This window comes from Balaenoptera musculus, chromosome 19, assembly GCF_009873245.2.
Source record: "Balaenoptera musculus isolate JJ_BM4_2016_0621 chromosome 19, mBalMus1.pri.v3, whole genome shotgun sequence".
In the NCBI taxonomy this organism is placed as follows: domain Eukaryota; kingdom Metazoa; phylum Chordata; class Mammalia; order Artiodactyla; family Balaenopteridae; genus Balaenoptera; species Balaenoptera musculus.
The window spans coordinates 42,734,082-42,748,684 of NC_045803.1; the positions used below are offsets into that span (position 1 = coordinate 42,734,082).

The window sequence follows — 14,603 nt, forward strand, 5'->3', positions numbered from 1 at the left end:
TATAAGTACCAGAAGCTTAAATAGATATGAGTAGATTTACCTCATGCAAATAGAAGACTAGGGTAAGCAGTCTAGGCTGGTGCATCACCCTTTTCTACCTTTCTGCTGCATGATCTAAGCAGATCCTGTTCTCATGCTTGTTGCTTTATGATCACAAGATGGCGGCCACACTTCCAGGCCTTGAGCCTGTTTTCCTGTCAAGAAGTAGGGAGGGCAGAGCAGAGGGCAAAAACTTTCTTCTAGCAAACTGTTAGGCAAGAAGGAAGTTCATCCTACATGTTATTGGCCAGGATTGTCCATATATGCAAGGGAGGATGGGAAATAGGCATTAAGTTAATTAGCTTAGGGTAAGATGAGGAAGAACTGGTGGGGTTAAGCAAAGAACCAAGTAAGATAATAATAGTCCAGTGGGATCTATTTCCTTAAACTATGTTACCTGATTACTTGCTCAGTTGCTGGAATGATTTTCAGGGCTTGTCTGATGGTCCAGTGGCCTTCAGCAAGTCTTCACGGTGGGGGGCAGGTTTTGCTTTAGCTTCTCTGGGGAGTTGTTGTCACCAAGGACTATATAAAGCACGGCAGTGTTGGAAGTGATCGAGCCAGATCCATTCTAGGCACTGGATCTTAGAGAAAACTGAGAACAGGAAGGGCCACTTTAAACCATCCCTTTTAGATACATCTGGTTTCAGGTATTTTCCTCCATTCACATTCATTTGTGTATCATCATATCTGATTATAGCTATTTCTTAATTACAAAAATAAAACGTTTGCTATTTAAAAAATATAAATTATGAAAATGTATATAAAGAAAAAATGTGCAAGTCCTCCCTCAGTTCCCCTGACCATAATCACCAAAGTTAATTTAGCAGTTTGGCATTCATCCTTTCAGATCTTCTCGGGCTGAAATGCAGGCTGTGCAGCCTGGTAGGACTGTCCTCATTGTTTTTAGTCTCTTTCCATCCTGATGGGTTGGTGCTCATCTCCCCTGCCTACATATAATTTACCAGTTTCGTTTAGGGGGAAAACATTCTGCATACTTTCTCTTTTCATTAACAATATATCATGTCCATCTTCCGTTCCAGTATGTATTACATTTACCTTGTTGGTGTTCAGTGCTCCTGGCGTTCTGCAGGACGGTCTCATTGTTGTGCGGTAACGCTTGGCTTTACGCACCAAAAGAAGGCATCTTGCCTAAGATGACAGGTGTGCAATTCCTCTCAATGAAAGATCCTATTGTCTTCCTTCTTTAGAACCTGAAGGCAGCGGATAGTGACCCCACCGCCCCACCCTATGACTCTCTGCTGGTGTTTGATTATGAAGGAAGCGGTTCTGAAGCTGCTAGTCTGAGCTCCCTGAACTCCTCGGAGTCAGACCGAGACCAGGACTATGAGTACCTGAACGAATGGGGCAATCGCTTCAAGAAGCTGGCAGACATGTATGGAGGCGGCGAGGACGACTAGGGGACTCAAGACCGATGAGACAGATGGGTCCCTACACTCATGTGATGGGAAATGCGGGAATAGTATTCCTGGTGGTTTTCCAGCTCCCTTCACTTGAGATATGTTTCTGGAGAAGAGACCCGTGATCAGTGATAGGATAGTTATGATTTCCACTTTATAGATCTAATCTGTGTGTTAGAACGATTTTGACTTATTCCATGAATCTTTTTTTCCCTTTCATCACTCTTTACATGATGACGATGTCCAGAAGACCCCCAAATTTTAATATTTCAAAAGAGTAGCTTCAGCCTCAGAAGGTTCTGCTGGCAACTGGCAGATTTCCTTAAGGGCTTTGTCTCATTTTTAAAAGGAAGGTGAGGGGTCAATTTCCCTATTGTAGATATAAAGAAATTAATTTGTGTGCTTTTGTTCCTCCCGTCACTGCACTGGTGTCCCATGTTCTAATATCCATTCTTACTCCCTCTGAATTCTATTACATTTCTCTGATGCAGAAATTATTGGGCTCTTTTAGGGAAAGAGGTTTATGTCTTAGTCTGGCCGTATGCTGACTGGGTATTGTGTACTCCTAAGACCTTTTAACGGTTTTTTCCTTTTCCATCTCCTGAACACGTAACTTGAAATGGGCATCTATCCAGTTTACTTGTTCTGAGTAAGAGTGTTTGTTATGTGAATGTCGTTATGGGGTGCTTTGGTTCTAAACAGGGAGCCTGGACCAGAAAAGGTGGTGAGTTTTCAGGTGCCACTGAACTTTTAATGTTCATTTATCCCTAAAACAAAAGAGTGATATATTCCGGGACTCAGAATAGTGCCTGAAGTGCTGCAGCCAAAGACAGAAGCTGGCTCATCCCAGCAGAGGGGAAATGTGAAAAGTGGCCGTGGAGATGGCAGGGGAGATTGTCCCTGAGCCTGGAAATTGAGCCAACTGAGGCTGAAGACGGTTGAGGTGGCTCTACCTCCAGCCCTGAAAATTCTGAAAGAGTAGAGGAATCTCAACACGTGTTTCCTGCCAGGATCCTTGTACCGTGGTTTGTACCCAAAGCACAGAATCCCCAGTGCCTGCTTTTGTTGATGTCTATAGAAAATGCTGGCTGGTCTGGACACATTTGCCCCAAATTCCAACTGTGCATGAAAACTTCAGAATGTTTTAAAAATCCAAAATTTTTTTTTTCTTAGGAGCAGGAAGAAAACACTCCTTGAAAGGGTGTTAGCAAAGGGAGGTGAGGGTAGGGAGAACCTTAATTTGGATCCTTTTTTAGTTGAAATGCAACCTTTAAGAAACTGTTGACAACCATAGACCAGAACTTTATCTAAATTGCTTCCCTATCAGCTGTTTTTGGAAGAAAAACCCATCCCTGCAACCACTTCTTAGAACTGTCTTGATTTTTCAGCAATTTAAACTCTAGTGTAGTTCTGTGTAGAGAATGTCACTGTAGTTTTGAGTGTATATGTGTGTGGGTGCTGATAATTTTGTATTTTCTTTGGGAAAAGGAAAACAATTCAAGGTGGAAAAATTATTCTTAAATATTCATTTTTATAAATTTTATTAAAGAATTTTGTTACACCATTGTCAAACTTGTTTTATTTGATTACACAATTCCAGGCCAGACAGACAAATGGTTAGGTGAGCTTATTCAAAACATGGAGCAAGAAGCTTCATATTAAAATGACTTCCCCTGAATTTTGTGTCATTCTGTTGGGGCAGAATAGCGGGGAAACTGTGCACCTAAGGCCACTTTATTTGAAGGATATCCATCCATGTGGCATGTAGTGAAACCAATAAAATCTCCTTGTCAGGTGGCTACTGTGGGTTGTGCCGAGGGATAGAAAGAAGCAGGGCTTCAAATAACATTGTAGGTCAGCAAAGTTAGTATAGGGCAGTGGTTCTCCACTGGGGAAGATTGTGGCCCCCTCCCCCAGGGGACGCTGGCAATTTCTGGAGATACTTTTGGTTGTCATGACTGGCGAGGTGCTACCAGCATCAAGTCCAGGTCAGGGACACTGCTAAACATCCTACAACACACAGGACAGCCTCCCTCCACAAAGAATTATCAGGCGCAAAATATCAGTAGTGCTGCTGTTGAGAAATCTTGGTATGGGCTTGCAACTTTCCTTTGCTGGAGGGGTATGACTATTTTTGGTAGACTTAAAAATTGTAGTAAAATATAACATTTTACCATTTTAAACACTTTTTTAAGTGTGTGATTCAGTGGTATTAAGTACCTTCAAAATGTTGTATAACCATCACCTCTATTTCCAGAACTTTTTCATCATCCCAGACAAATAAGTGGAATCATTTAATATTTGTCCTTTTAAATTTGGCTTATTTCACCTAGCATAATGTCTTCAAAGTTCATCCATATTGCAGCATGTATCAGAACTTCATTTTTTTTAAAGTTTTTTTAAAAATTAATTAATTTATTTATTTTTGGCTGTGTTGGGTCTCCGTTGCTGCACGCGGGCTTTCTCTAGTTGCGGAGAGCGAGGGCTACTTCTCGTTGCAGTGCGCAGGCTTCTCATTGCGGTGGCTTCTCTCCAGAGCGCAGACTCAGCAGCTGTGGTGCACGGGCTTAGCTGCTCCGTGGCATGTGGGATCCTCCCAGACCAGGGCTCGAACCTGTGTCTCCTGCATTGGCAGGCGGATTCCCAACCACTGCACCACCAGGGAAGCCCAGAACTTCATTTTTTAAATGGCTGAATAATATTCCATTATGTGTATATACAATATCATAAAGAACATGGGGGTCAATTATGGAAAATGGAATGCAACCACTCCAGTAATCACATGTGACTTTAGAAGATAAGAACCTATAAGAACCTTCAATTGCTGGAGTCTTTGATGGGAATTCTGTTTCTATAAAAACAGCCATTGATAACTATTGGATGCTTTAGGCTTGTTAGGTCTGGGTTGAGGCAAACAGCCCCCAGCCTGCTTAAATTGCTTGTTCGGCTGCTGACCCTAAAGTTCCTGACAAGGTTGGGTCCCTTGGCTAACTTCAAATCAACTAAACATGTTTTACATCAATACAGACTTCTTTGTGTGTCTTGAACAACCCCATATGGTTCATTGCAGAGAAGCAGCGCCCTCTCCATGTAGCTCTTGAGGGTATTGGTTGTGATGGATGTTTAATAGCATATTACCAGGGGGTCTCCCAGCTGTACTTCTGTTTTTTAACAAAGCTGCCCAGAGCAAACTGAGGAAGGGGCTACCAGCATTCAATTCCTACAAACTAAAATTCTGTGAGTGTAAATACTGGACTCTTGGGACATAGGGTACTTAAAAGCCCATTTGAATAATTTTTTAGGCCTGGAGAAGCCTGAGAATGCTTCTTTTTCAGACGCAGGACCTAATTACAGCCTTATAGGCCCTAGGCACTCCTCTAACATCCCATTACACGGATTAAAATGCACCCAGTGTTCCATGTGGGATATATTTTCTTGCTGTAAAAAATTTTATAGACTCTTCATGACATTGCTTTTAAGATTATGCACATCACTTTGTGGTATCTGAGGCTATGGAGCCTGAAAGATAAAATCTGGTGCCATAATGCTTTGGTATAAAGGAGTCTCAGTTCTGGGAACCCTCTTAAACTTGTGGAAATCCCACATCAGTACTGCCCTTAGGCTTAGGCTAGGAAGGCCCCAGCCCTGGGTCCATGCTCTACCTGGCCTCCTCCACCATGCCCCTCCCCATGGCCAGGCTTGTTCACTCCAAAACCTCACCCTCCTCCCACACCACTCTCCAGGTTCTGGGACCCTCGAATTTCCTGCCCAGCCACCCCTGAGTCTGCTTCCAGGGCTCTGTGGGCCTCTTCACTTGGTCTGCCCTCTGGAAGGTGCACCATGATCCCTGTGTGTGCGCACCTAGCCCTAGGGAGGCCAAGTGGTAGTTTCTTGGAGGTGTGTGAACAGAGCTTGGATGTGCACATCCAGGCTGGGGTGTCTGCATGTGTGTGTGCAGGATGGAGACACTAGTGAGAATAAAAAGGGGTCAGGCCAGAGGTGGGGGGCTGGCTCTTCCCATATAGCCATGTCTGGTATGGAGCTCTGAGGTGAAGACTGAGAATCCTCAATTCAAACCTGGTGTATTTTTCAAGGTAGGAGGATAGAAAATATTTTAATAAAATATTGTCTACTGGTTTGATTTATACTTTGAAATATTTAGACATATGGTATGAGGGCCTCCATTTGTATTTTTCACTAATCCCCACAAATATGAGGGGTGGGCCTTTCCCACATGATGCCCTACACCCATTTTGCTAAATGTTTAACACCTTGAAATGACCTTAAAATTTTTTTTCCCCAAAATGAACTTGTGTCCACACATTATTGAAAAACTGTCTATTGACAAAACCTAGGGTGGGATATAATGAAAAGAGTGCTAGGAAATTTTGTAGGTCATTTATTTCCGCTTCAAAAATGTTCCTCCAATTTATAGATATTTTGGCAGGTTTTATTTGAGGAAGAGATGGGGAGGTAGATCCAGGTAAAATTTATTAAGCATCCCTTCTGTTGCAGACATTGCTAAATACTTGAGAGCAGTATCACTTTTAACTCCCTAAGATAGCCTGCTGAAAATGGTTCTGTTATCTTCTCATTCTAGAGAGTAGGAAATGGCTGATGGAATAGGGCTGGAGCCCAGAGAAATGGGAGTGACCTGGAGGGGGCCTGACTCACTGAGAAGAGTTAAATGAACAATGTCCTCCCCCAGTGGCATGCATGGTCTTGCATATGGAGCACATCCCATTTCCCAAGACTTCCAGCAGCTAACTGCTGAAGAGCAGTCATCAGTCATGAACTCAGGTTAGCTCAGGGGATCTCAAGGAGATGCAGGACAGTCTCTTGGGAGCAGTTTCACGAAGTGGGTATTGGAGCTGGTTGTGACAATGACAGGAGAAATTACTGAGTGAAGGGAGAGGCAGGCGTGCTAAAGTCTTGCTCTCAGAAGCATTGTCCTGGATTTGCAGCATGCCTTTCAGACAACATGACTTTTGAATGTCCCACCAGGATTCATGTAGGTGAAAACCTGTTTCGATGATATAAGTCTCCAACGCATTCTGTTTTACATATTAACTCAATTTTGATGGGGCACGATTTTAATAGACGTTGAATTTTCCAGGAATGTCTGTAAATAGGGCCAAGATCGAGCTTTTATTGGGAACTGAGTCCATTTAAGAAATTATATCATCAATAACAATATTTGTAGCTATTCACAATGGATGTGTTTAGTACTTATTTTTAAATATCACTAATGAAGAAATTCAACGGTTGAATATTGTTTTACATACCCAAAGTTAATTATAAGAAGGTGCAGCAACTGATTGCTTCACTATGACCTTCAGTGTTCCGGTACTCAAATATTTTCATACTGAAATTCATATTATGTCATAATTAAACTACTTCTCTCATCCTTTTTCATTATATAGAGGTTAAACATGTTGTTTCTGAAATCGTGCATGTAGGTAAGTTGTGTTAGCTATGTTTACTTCCCCCGCCCCCGGGGAGTACAGGTGGCCCGAGAAAAGATTTCTTCGTGCAGGTCGCCGTCCCAACCAAGTCGACCCCGCCCCACGCCGCGGGCCCCGCCCCTAGGGCTTCGGCCACGCTCAACGTGGCGGCGACGCCGGTCCGCCGAGGCGCCTGCGCAGGTCGCATGTGGCGCGTCCCACTCCAGTCATGGCGGCCCTCTGGCAGACGGCGGGCAGCGGGGTTCTGGAAACGTGTGGTTTGGAGCGGATTTTGGAGGCGTTGAAGCTGCTGCTGAGCCCGGGAGGTGAGAGGACGGATCTCGGCGCCTGGCTGCACCCGGGACTCTCAGGGCCAGCGGTCTTCCAGGGCTGCCCTTCTTCCCGCGGCTTGCGCCCCTCAGGCCCTCCCCGGGACCCCTCTGGCCCTGAGGCCGCCTAGCCCCGCACCTGGGGTCTTTGGGCAGGGTCTGTCCAGCCTCATTTTACCCTTGAGGAAACCGAGGTTCAGGGAGGGCTGGGGTCCGTTGAATACTGATACTAACCAAGTACAATATCTCGAGCGCTTACCTTGGGCCAGGCGCTGTGTTAAGCATCTCGGGTGCCTGATTTCAGCCGTCCCTGCTGCAGCCCTGTAAGGGGACTGCAGACACAGCCTCAGAGAGGGCCCAGCCTCTTGAGGGCGCAGGGTCAGATGTGGACACTAGAGATTCGTACAAAGTGCTAAGGAGTCCAGAAAAAGGAAGCAGTGACGTTTGAGCTGTGTTTTGGGGCGAGGATTTAGGGATTTACAGTCACTTTTAATCTTTCCTGGTGAGTTGATAAGATCTTCCCAATTTAGAATTAGAAGGGACCTTGGGAGTGGTGTAGCCTGGGCACTCTCCTTTTACAGCTGAGGACGCCCACGGCTCACCGAAGAGATTAACCTGACCAAGATCACGTGGTCAAATTAGAGGCAGAACACGAACCTAGAGCCAAGATCTGCCGAACCCTCTTCTCAGACCAAGGCGGATTATTCAGTATGGAGCCTCTGATGTTATCTGGAGCTTTGAGAAAGATACGCAAGAAGTAGGGCCCTACTTATAAATTAGAGCATATAATTTGGAGGAAGGGGTTTGTAGCGTGAGCAAAATAAGGTACATGAAGGTGATGTTCCCAGTTTCAGATTTTGAGATTCCCCCCCCCCGCCCCCCAAACTACGAAAACTCCCAAAACATTATACCATAATTGCGGCAAGTGAAAAGAAGTTATTAATGGGGAATTTCCTGGCAGTCCAGTGGTTAGGACTCAGCGCTCTCACTGCGGAGGGCCTGGGTTCAATCCCTGGTGGGGGAACTAAGATCGCACAATCCGTGAGGTGCAGGCAAAAAAAAAAAGTTATTAATAAGAGTAATTGAGTGCCTGCTAAGTGTCAGTTCCTATAGTGTGCCGTTTATGTATGTATCTTTTTTTCCTCACAACAATCCCATGAGATAGGTATTACTTCTATTCCATTTTACAGATGAAGGAACCAAGGCTCAGGTACATTAGAAATTGCACAATGCCAGTCTCCTACGTGATAGAGTTAGGATTTGAATTCAGACACCTTCAACTGCAGTATGGTAACTATACTACTTTGCCCAAATGAAGAATTAAAATACAATTAAAATTGTGCAAAATACAATTTTAACTTGCTAATGGAGAGGTTACTTGTCCAGTAACTGAAACTGTCTAGAACATGACTGAGAACAGGAATAAATAAGTTAAAAAGTCTGGAAGTAATCATCTGTCACAAAGCATATACACTTCATCGGAAGACCCTCTTTAACTCTCAAAGAGTATGTGGTGGAGTTCCATACATCTATTCATTTAGCTTACGAGAATTCAAGCATTCCTATTTGAAATATGTGGTGGAGTTCCATACATCTACTCATTTAGCTTAGGAGAATTCAAGCATTCCTATTTGAAAAAGAATAATTTAAGTAACTTGGTAAAATGATATTATTTTGCACAGACAGGCTATTATATATTGTGTGAATCTTTCTGCTATTTTATCATATCAGCTGCTAAGGGAATTAAAAAAATACCTGTGCATAATAAGTATTCAAATGTTCCCAATGGACAGAGGATGTTGAGACAAGATTAAAGTATTTGCTAAAATTATATCCAGCTAGATTAAACGTCTTTTCATCTGCCTTTGACTACCTTTGAGGTAATATTTACTGAGAGTCAACTGTATGTAGTATTCTATCCTCAGTGCTTTTGGAGATAGAAATATTATTTAATGACTTGTGCTCTCAAGCATCTTGTTTGTTTGGGGAGATGGTACTCCACATATAGACCAAAGATATTCAACATGGCAGGATAATACTGTTGGTGAATGGATGGTACAGGTAGCAATTGGATAGAGAAGGAGTTATCCAGGGATGGGGCTGGGGAAGGCTACAAGAGAAAGAAGGCTTCAGTCCAGGTGGGAAGAAACCAAGTCTTTCCCTTTTGAGCCATCAAAAGTTCTACAGCATTAAGTGTTTTCTCTTCCCCTGCCTTCCATTTCTGTTCTCAATTATGGGGCAAATAAGAATAACATCTTCACTTCCATTATTAGGAAGTGTGTTAAGCAGAATTTGAAAGGGGTTTTTCAGTTCTGGTGAAGTTTTGCTTGAGGTCATCTCAGCAGTAGTTTTCCTAAAATAACTTTCCACACTAAATATATATTTGTTGAACTCTGTCATTAGATTTGAATTACGTGGTGGTGGGGGGCTGGAAATTTTGGTGATTTGTAAATAATGAAGCTGTATCACCCTTAATTTTGCACACCATATTGCTTTGTACTTTGAACTTAATAAAAACTACTGCACAGATTAAGAAGTCTGCTTTTAAATGTCACAAAGCATAGACATTTACATTGGTGATTGGGAAGAATAAATAATACTGTTTATGAGGGCAGCATTTCCCAAAGTGTGATACGGATGGTTTTAGGCAGTAGGTAGAGAAATATTTTGAGGCTGAAAAGCATCGAGTAGTGATCAAGAGCTTGGGTTCTGGAGCCAGCTTGCCAGAGTTGAATATGCTCTGGGGCAAATAGCTTAACCTTAGTCTCCTCATCTGGAAACAAGAATAATAATATAATACTCTATACCTCACAGAGTTGGTGTGAGGATTGAATTAAATACACAAAGCCCTTAGGACAGTATATTAACTATTACTAATTTAAGTTTAAAAAATGATTTAATTTGAAGAAATAAACAAGTAAAGCTAAGAATACACCTGGTACTCAGATAAATGGCAAAAATCGTGGAAGTGCTATATGACTGTAATTTGGAAAACATTGTTTTAAGGCCTCAGATCTCAAACTTTTTGGTTTGAGCACTCTAACACTGTTAAAAAGTGTTGAGGACTTAAAAGAGCTTTTATGTGGGTTATGTGTATCAATATTTACTGTATTAGAAATTAAGACTTCAAGAGAAACCTTTTAACTTTATTTAAATATAACAGTAACCTGTTACATGTTAACATAATTACATTTTTAATGAAAAATTATCTTGCAAAATAAAATAACTTAGCAGGAAGAGTGACATTGTTTTACATTTGAGTGGCATTGTTTTACATTTTTGCAAATCTCCTTAATGTCTGTCTTATTAGAAGAGAGCTGGATTTTTGTATTTGCTTCTGTGTTCAGTTCGTCATGACAGGTTGTTTTGATTGAAATAGATGAAGAAAATCTATACTCACATAGGTATGTAGTTGGAAAGGGAGGCGATTTCCATCATCTTTTCAGATAATTGTGTCTATTCCTCTTTAAAACTCAACAAGAGGTAATTTCTTAAAAGGTTAGTTATAATATGGAATCTGAACTCATATCAGTGAACTTTTCAGACTTGGTACACTCAAGAGAGAACGAGAGTGTAAAAGGCAAATAATGTCTTAGTATTAATATGAAAATAGTTTTGACCTTGTAGACTTTCTGAGAGAATCTTGGGAAGGGCTTCAAAACCTGAGACCCTATACCACACTTTGAGAACTGCTCTAAGAGAATGCCTTATTTGTTTTCAAGTAGATTTTATTTTTGTCACCAGTAGAGGGCAGAGGAGACTACTTTATTAAGGGGCTCTTGGAAAACAGTTAATAGCTTTTGTTTTAAGTCACTTTCTTTGTGTCCCATGTTTGGGTTCCAACATCTTATAAAGTCACAGGAGGTCACCTAGAGATTGTTTAGTGATCTTAATGGTTAGTGGCAACAAGCTATGAAAGCACTCATTTTCTTTTCAGGTATATATTACCCAAACAAACCAGATATTCATGCCAGTGGGTCAGAACACTTGCCCTGAACAGTCCTAGAGAAATATTGGAAAAATCTTACGCTTCTGATTCTCACTATGTTGAAAAAACAAAGTGTTATTGTTCGTTTTTCTTTTCATAGAGGTAGTTAATATTCCTTGTAGTAAAGCTTTAAAAAATATTAAAGAAACTAAAAGAAGAAAATTAAAATGACCTTAATCCCATTATCCAGAGATTAAATTTTGGGAATTATATATATTTTTTGTTTACAAAAATGATCTCATATACTGCATACTGTTTTATAACCTTAAAATATGTTTTTAGTACAGAAACAATACATAGTCACTGTGGAAAAAATTTTTTAACATAATGAAGCAAAAAAGAAAAATCACCCAGAACCCTACCATCCAGAGATTATTATCACTGTTAATACTTTGAAGTATAGCTTTTGAGGTCTTTTTCTATGTGTGTACGCATTCACACACATGTATATATTTTAATAAAGTTAGGTTCATTCTGTTCTTTTATTGTTCAATTTTCAGAATAATACATTAGTGTCTCAGCAGTCTCCAAAGGTAGCCAATGGAGTGATTTTTTTGTTTTGTTTTATTATGAATAGATTTTTGTATATACATGTTTCAGTTATTGTACTCATTATTTTAAAAAATTATTTATTTATTTATTTATTTATGGCCACGTTGGTCTTTGTTGCTGCACGCAGGCTTTCTCCAGTTGCGGCGAGTGGGGGCTACTCTTTGTTGTGGTGCGAGGGCTTCTTATTGCAGTAGCTTCTCTTGTTGTGGAGCACAGGCTGTAGGCGCGCGGGCTCTAGAGCCCAGGCCCAGTAGTTGTGGCACACGGGCTTAGTCGCAGCATGTGGGATCTTCCTGGACCAAGGCTCGAACCCGTGTCCTCTGCATTGGCAGGTGGATTCTCAACCACTGCGCCCCCAGGGAAGTCCTGTACTCATTACTCTTGATACTCTAATTGTTCCATTTGTGGCCTGTGGGACCCATTCAGGTTGGCTATTGGACTCTTTGATGTGACCCTAGTAACCCTAGTAGTCTTTGATTGCTTCTTTGCTTTCAGGCATAAGATATCTCAGACTTATACATTTCTCGCTGCATTCTTGAAAACAAATCTCTTTAAGAAAAAGTGATATTTAGAGACCACAAGATAGACACTAGTGACATTTATTGCTACTGAAGTGTCATTGCTTCCAAACTTTTTCAATGATTGGAACTAGGAAATATGTGGATTTTCAGAAGACAAAAAACAAAGCGAGAGTTCATACTGATATTCCCAATTAAAATGAAATATTATAGAGTTTAAATTTTTCCTAATATTATGAAAAATTTTAAGCTTATAGAAAAGTTGAAGGAATTTTACCTTGAAAATTTGTATACCATGACCTAGATTCTTTAACATGTATTTGTCCACCTAGCCATTCTTCTTTACTATATTTTATATTTTTATCTTTGTATTTTTTTCTCTTATCTGAAAATATTGGTTCCTAATGAAATTAATGTAGTTATTTACTTATTTCATATATATACACACAAATATATAGTTACATATTCATATATAATATATTCACACATGCATATAATATTTTAAAAACAAATCCTACATTACTATCGTCAACACACCTGCTGTTTCTAAGGGATTTTTGTTTGTTTGCTTTTGTCCTCAGGATGTACAAAGTTCTATATTTCAAGTCACTTGAAATAATTCTCTGTGTGGTTGTGCTGCTGACTTGGTTTAGAGTAGGAGTTGGCACACTTTTTCTGTAAAGAAGCAGGCAGTAAATATTTTGGGCTTTGTGATCCATACTGTCTCTGTCACAACTATTTACCTCTGCTGTTGTAGCTCGGAAGCAGCCAAAGATAATATGTAAATAAATAGCATGTCTATGTTCCAATAAAACTTTACTTGTAGAAATAGGTGGTGGGCCTGATTTGACCTGTAGATTGTAGTTTGGCAACCTTGGACATGAAGTATAGATTAGGTTCATTTGTTTTTTATTTTTAGGAATATTTTGAATTTTCTTTTTGATTTAATTTTTTTAACTATGAAAAAAAACACAGGGCTCCAAAAGGAAAACTCTAAAACTCATCCCTGTCTCCTCCCCACTGATCTCTCCCTCTCTCTATAGACAACTCATTTTAGTTAATTTTTAATTTGTTTTTCCACTGCTTTTTTAAAAAATAAAAACAATATATTTCATGTTCCTTCCCATTGTAACACAAAAGTTATCACACTGTATACATTCTTCTACGCCTTACTTTTTATTTATTTATTTATTTATTTATTTACTTACTTACTTACTTACTTATGGCTGTGTTGGGTCTTCGTTTCTGTGCGAGGGCTTTCTCTAGTTGCAGCAAGCGGGGGCCACTCTTCATCGCGGTGCGCGGGCCTCTCATCATCGCGGGCTCTCTTGTTGCGGAGCACAGGCTCCAGACGCGCAGGCTCAGCAATTGTGGCCCACGGGCCCAGTTGCTCCGCAGCATGTGGGATTCTCCCAGACCAGGGCTCGAACCCGTGTTCCCTGCATTGTCAGGCAGACTCTCAACCACTGCGCCACCAGGGAAGCCCCCTACGCCTTACTTTTTAAATTCAATATGTCTTAGTGATCACTGCATAGTGGTACACAGAAGTCTTCCTCTTTCCCTTTTACAGCTGCAGGGTATTCCATTATGTGGATATGCTACTGTTTATTCATCGATTCTCTATTAATGGATATTTGGGTTGTTTTAAGCCTTTTGTTAATGTAAGAAATACTTTTACTGGACTCAGTGGGTCCACCGCTTGGGGTGCTTAGCCAGTGAACACACCAAGTACTTTTTTTTAAAAATAAATTTATTTATTTACTTATTTATTATTTTTGGCTGCATTGGGTTTTTGTTGCTGTGCGGGGACTTTTCTCTAGTTGCGGCGAGCGGGGGCTACTCTTTGTTGCGGTGCGAGGGCTTCTCATTGCGGTGGCTTCTCTTGTTGTGGAGCACCGGCTCTAGAGCACAGGCTCAGTAGTTGTGGCGCACGGGCTTAGTTGCTCCGCAGCATGTGGAATCTTCCCGGACCAGGGCTCGAATCTGTGTCCCCTGCATTGGCAGGCGGATTCTTAACCACTGTGCCACCAGCGAAGTCCCAAGTACTTTCTTAAAGCAGAAGACAAGTAAGGAGTCAGGGAGATAGTGTTACCGAGTCCAAGCTCTTACTGCTCACTGCTCTCCCATGACAGGCCAATAAATCGAGAGACAGGTGTTGGGGCAGGGAATAGCGGCTTTTTTTGGAAAACCAGCAGACTGAGTAGATGGTGGACTGGGGTCCGAAAGAACCATCTTACCTGAGTTAGAATTCAGGCTTCTTTTATACTAAAAGGGGAAAGGGTGTGGCTTGTTGTTGCAGACTTCTTAGTGCT

The 14,603-nt window shown here is 41.2% G+C and overlaps 2 protein-coding genes across 6 annotated transcripts in view; both read left to right on the forward strand.

Annotated features, from left to right (window-relative positions):
- The window catches only part of CDH1 (cadherin 1), a 77,077-nt gene extending 74,061 nt beyond the window's left edge, over positions 1-3,016 (forward strand). For 3 of the 4 annotated variants that reach the window (XM_036833310.1, XM_036833311.1, XM_036833313.1), the window contains one exon: positions 1,251-3,010. In XM_036833310.1, the coding sequence (XP_036689205.1) occupies positions 1,251-1,460 (210 nt within the window). In that variant the 3' untranslated portion in view covers positions 1,461-3,010. Of the gene's footprint in view, positions 1-1,250 lie in introns of all 4 variants that reach the window. The other variant, XM_036833312.1, reaches the window with a different exon arrangement.
- A 4,000-nt stretch (positions 3,017-7,016) lies between these two features.
- The window catches only part of TANGO6 (transport and golgi organization 6 homolog), a 178,537-nt gene continuing 170,950 nt past the window's right edge, over positions 7,017-14,603 (forward strand). The window contains exon 1 of one of the 2 annotated variants that reach the window (XM_036834025.1): positions 7,017-7,230. In XM_036834025.1, coding sequence (XP_036689920.1) covers positions 7,134-7,230 — 97 coding nt within the window. In that variant the 5' untranslated portion in view covers positions 7,017-7,133. The remainder of the gene's footprint in view (positions 7,231-14,603) is intronic. The other variant, XM_036834024.1, reaches the window with a different exon arrangement.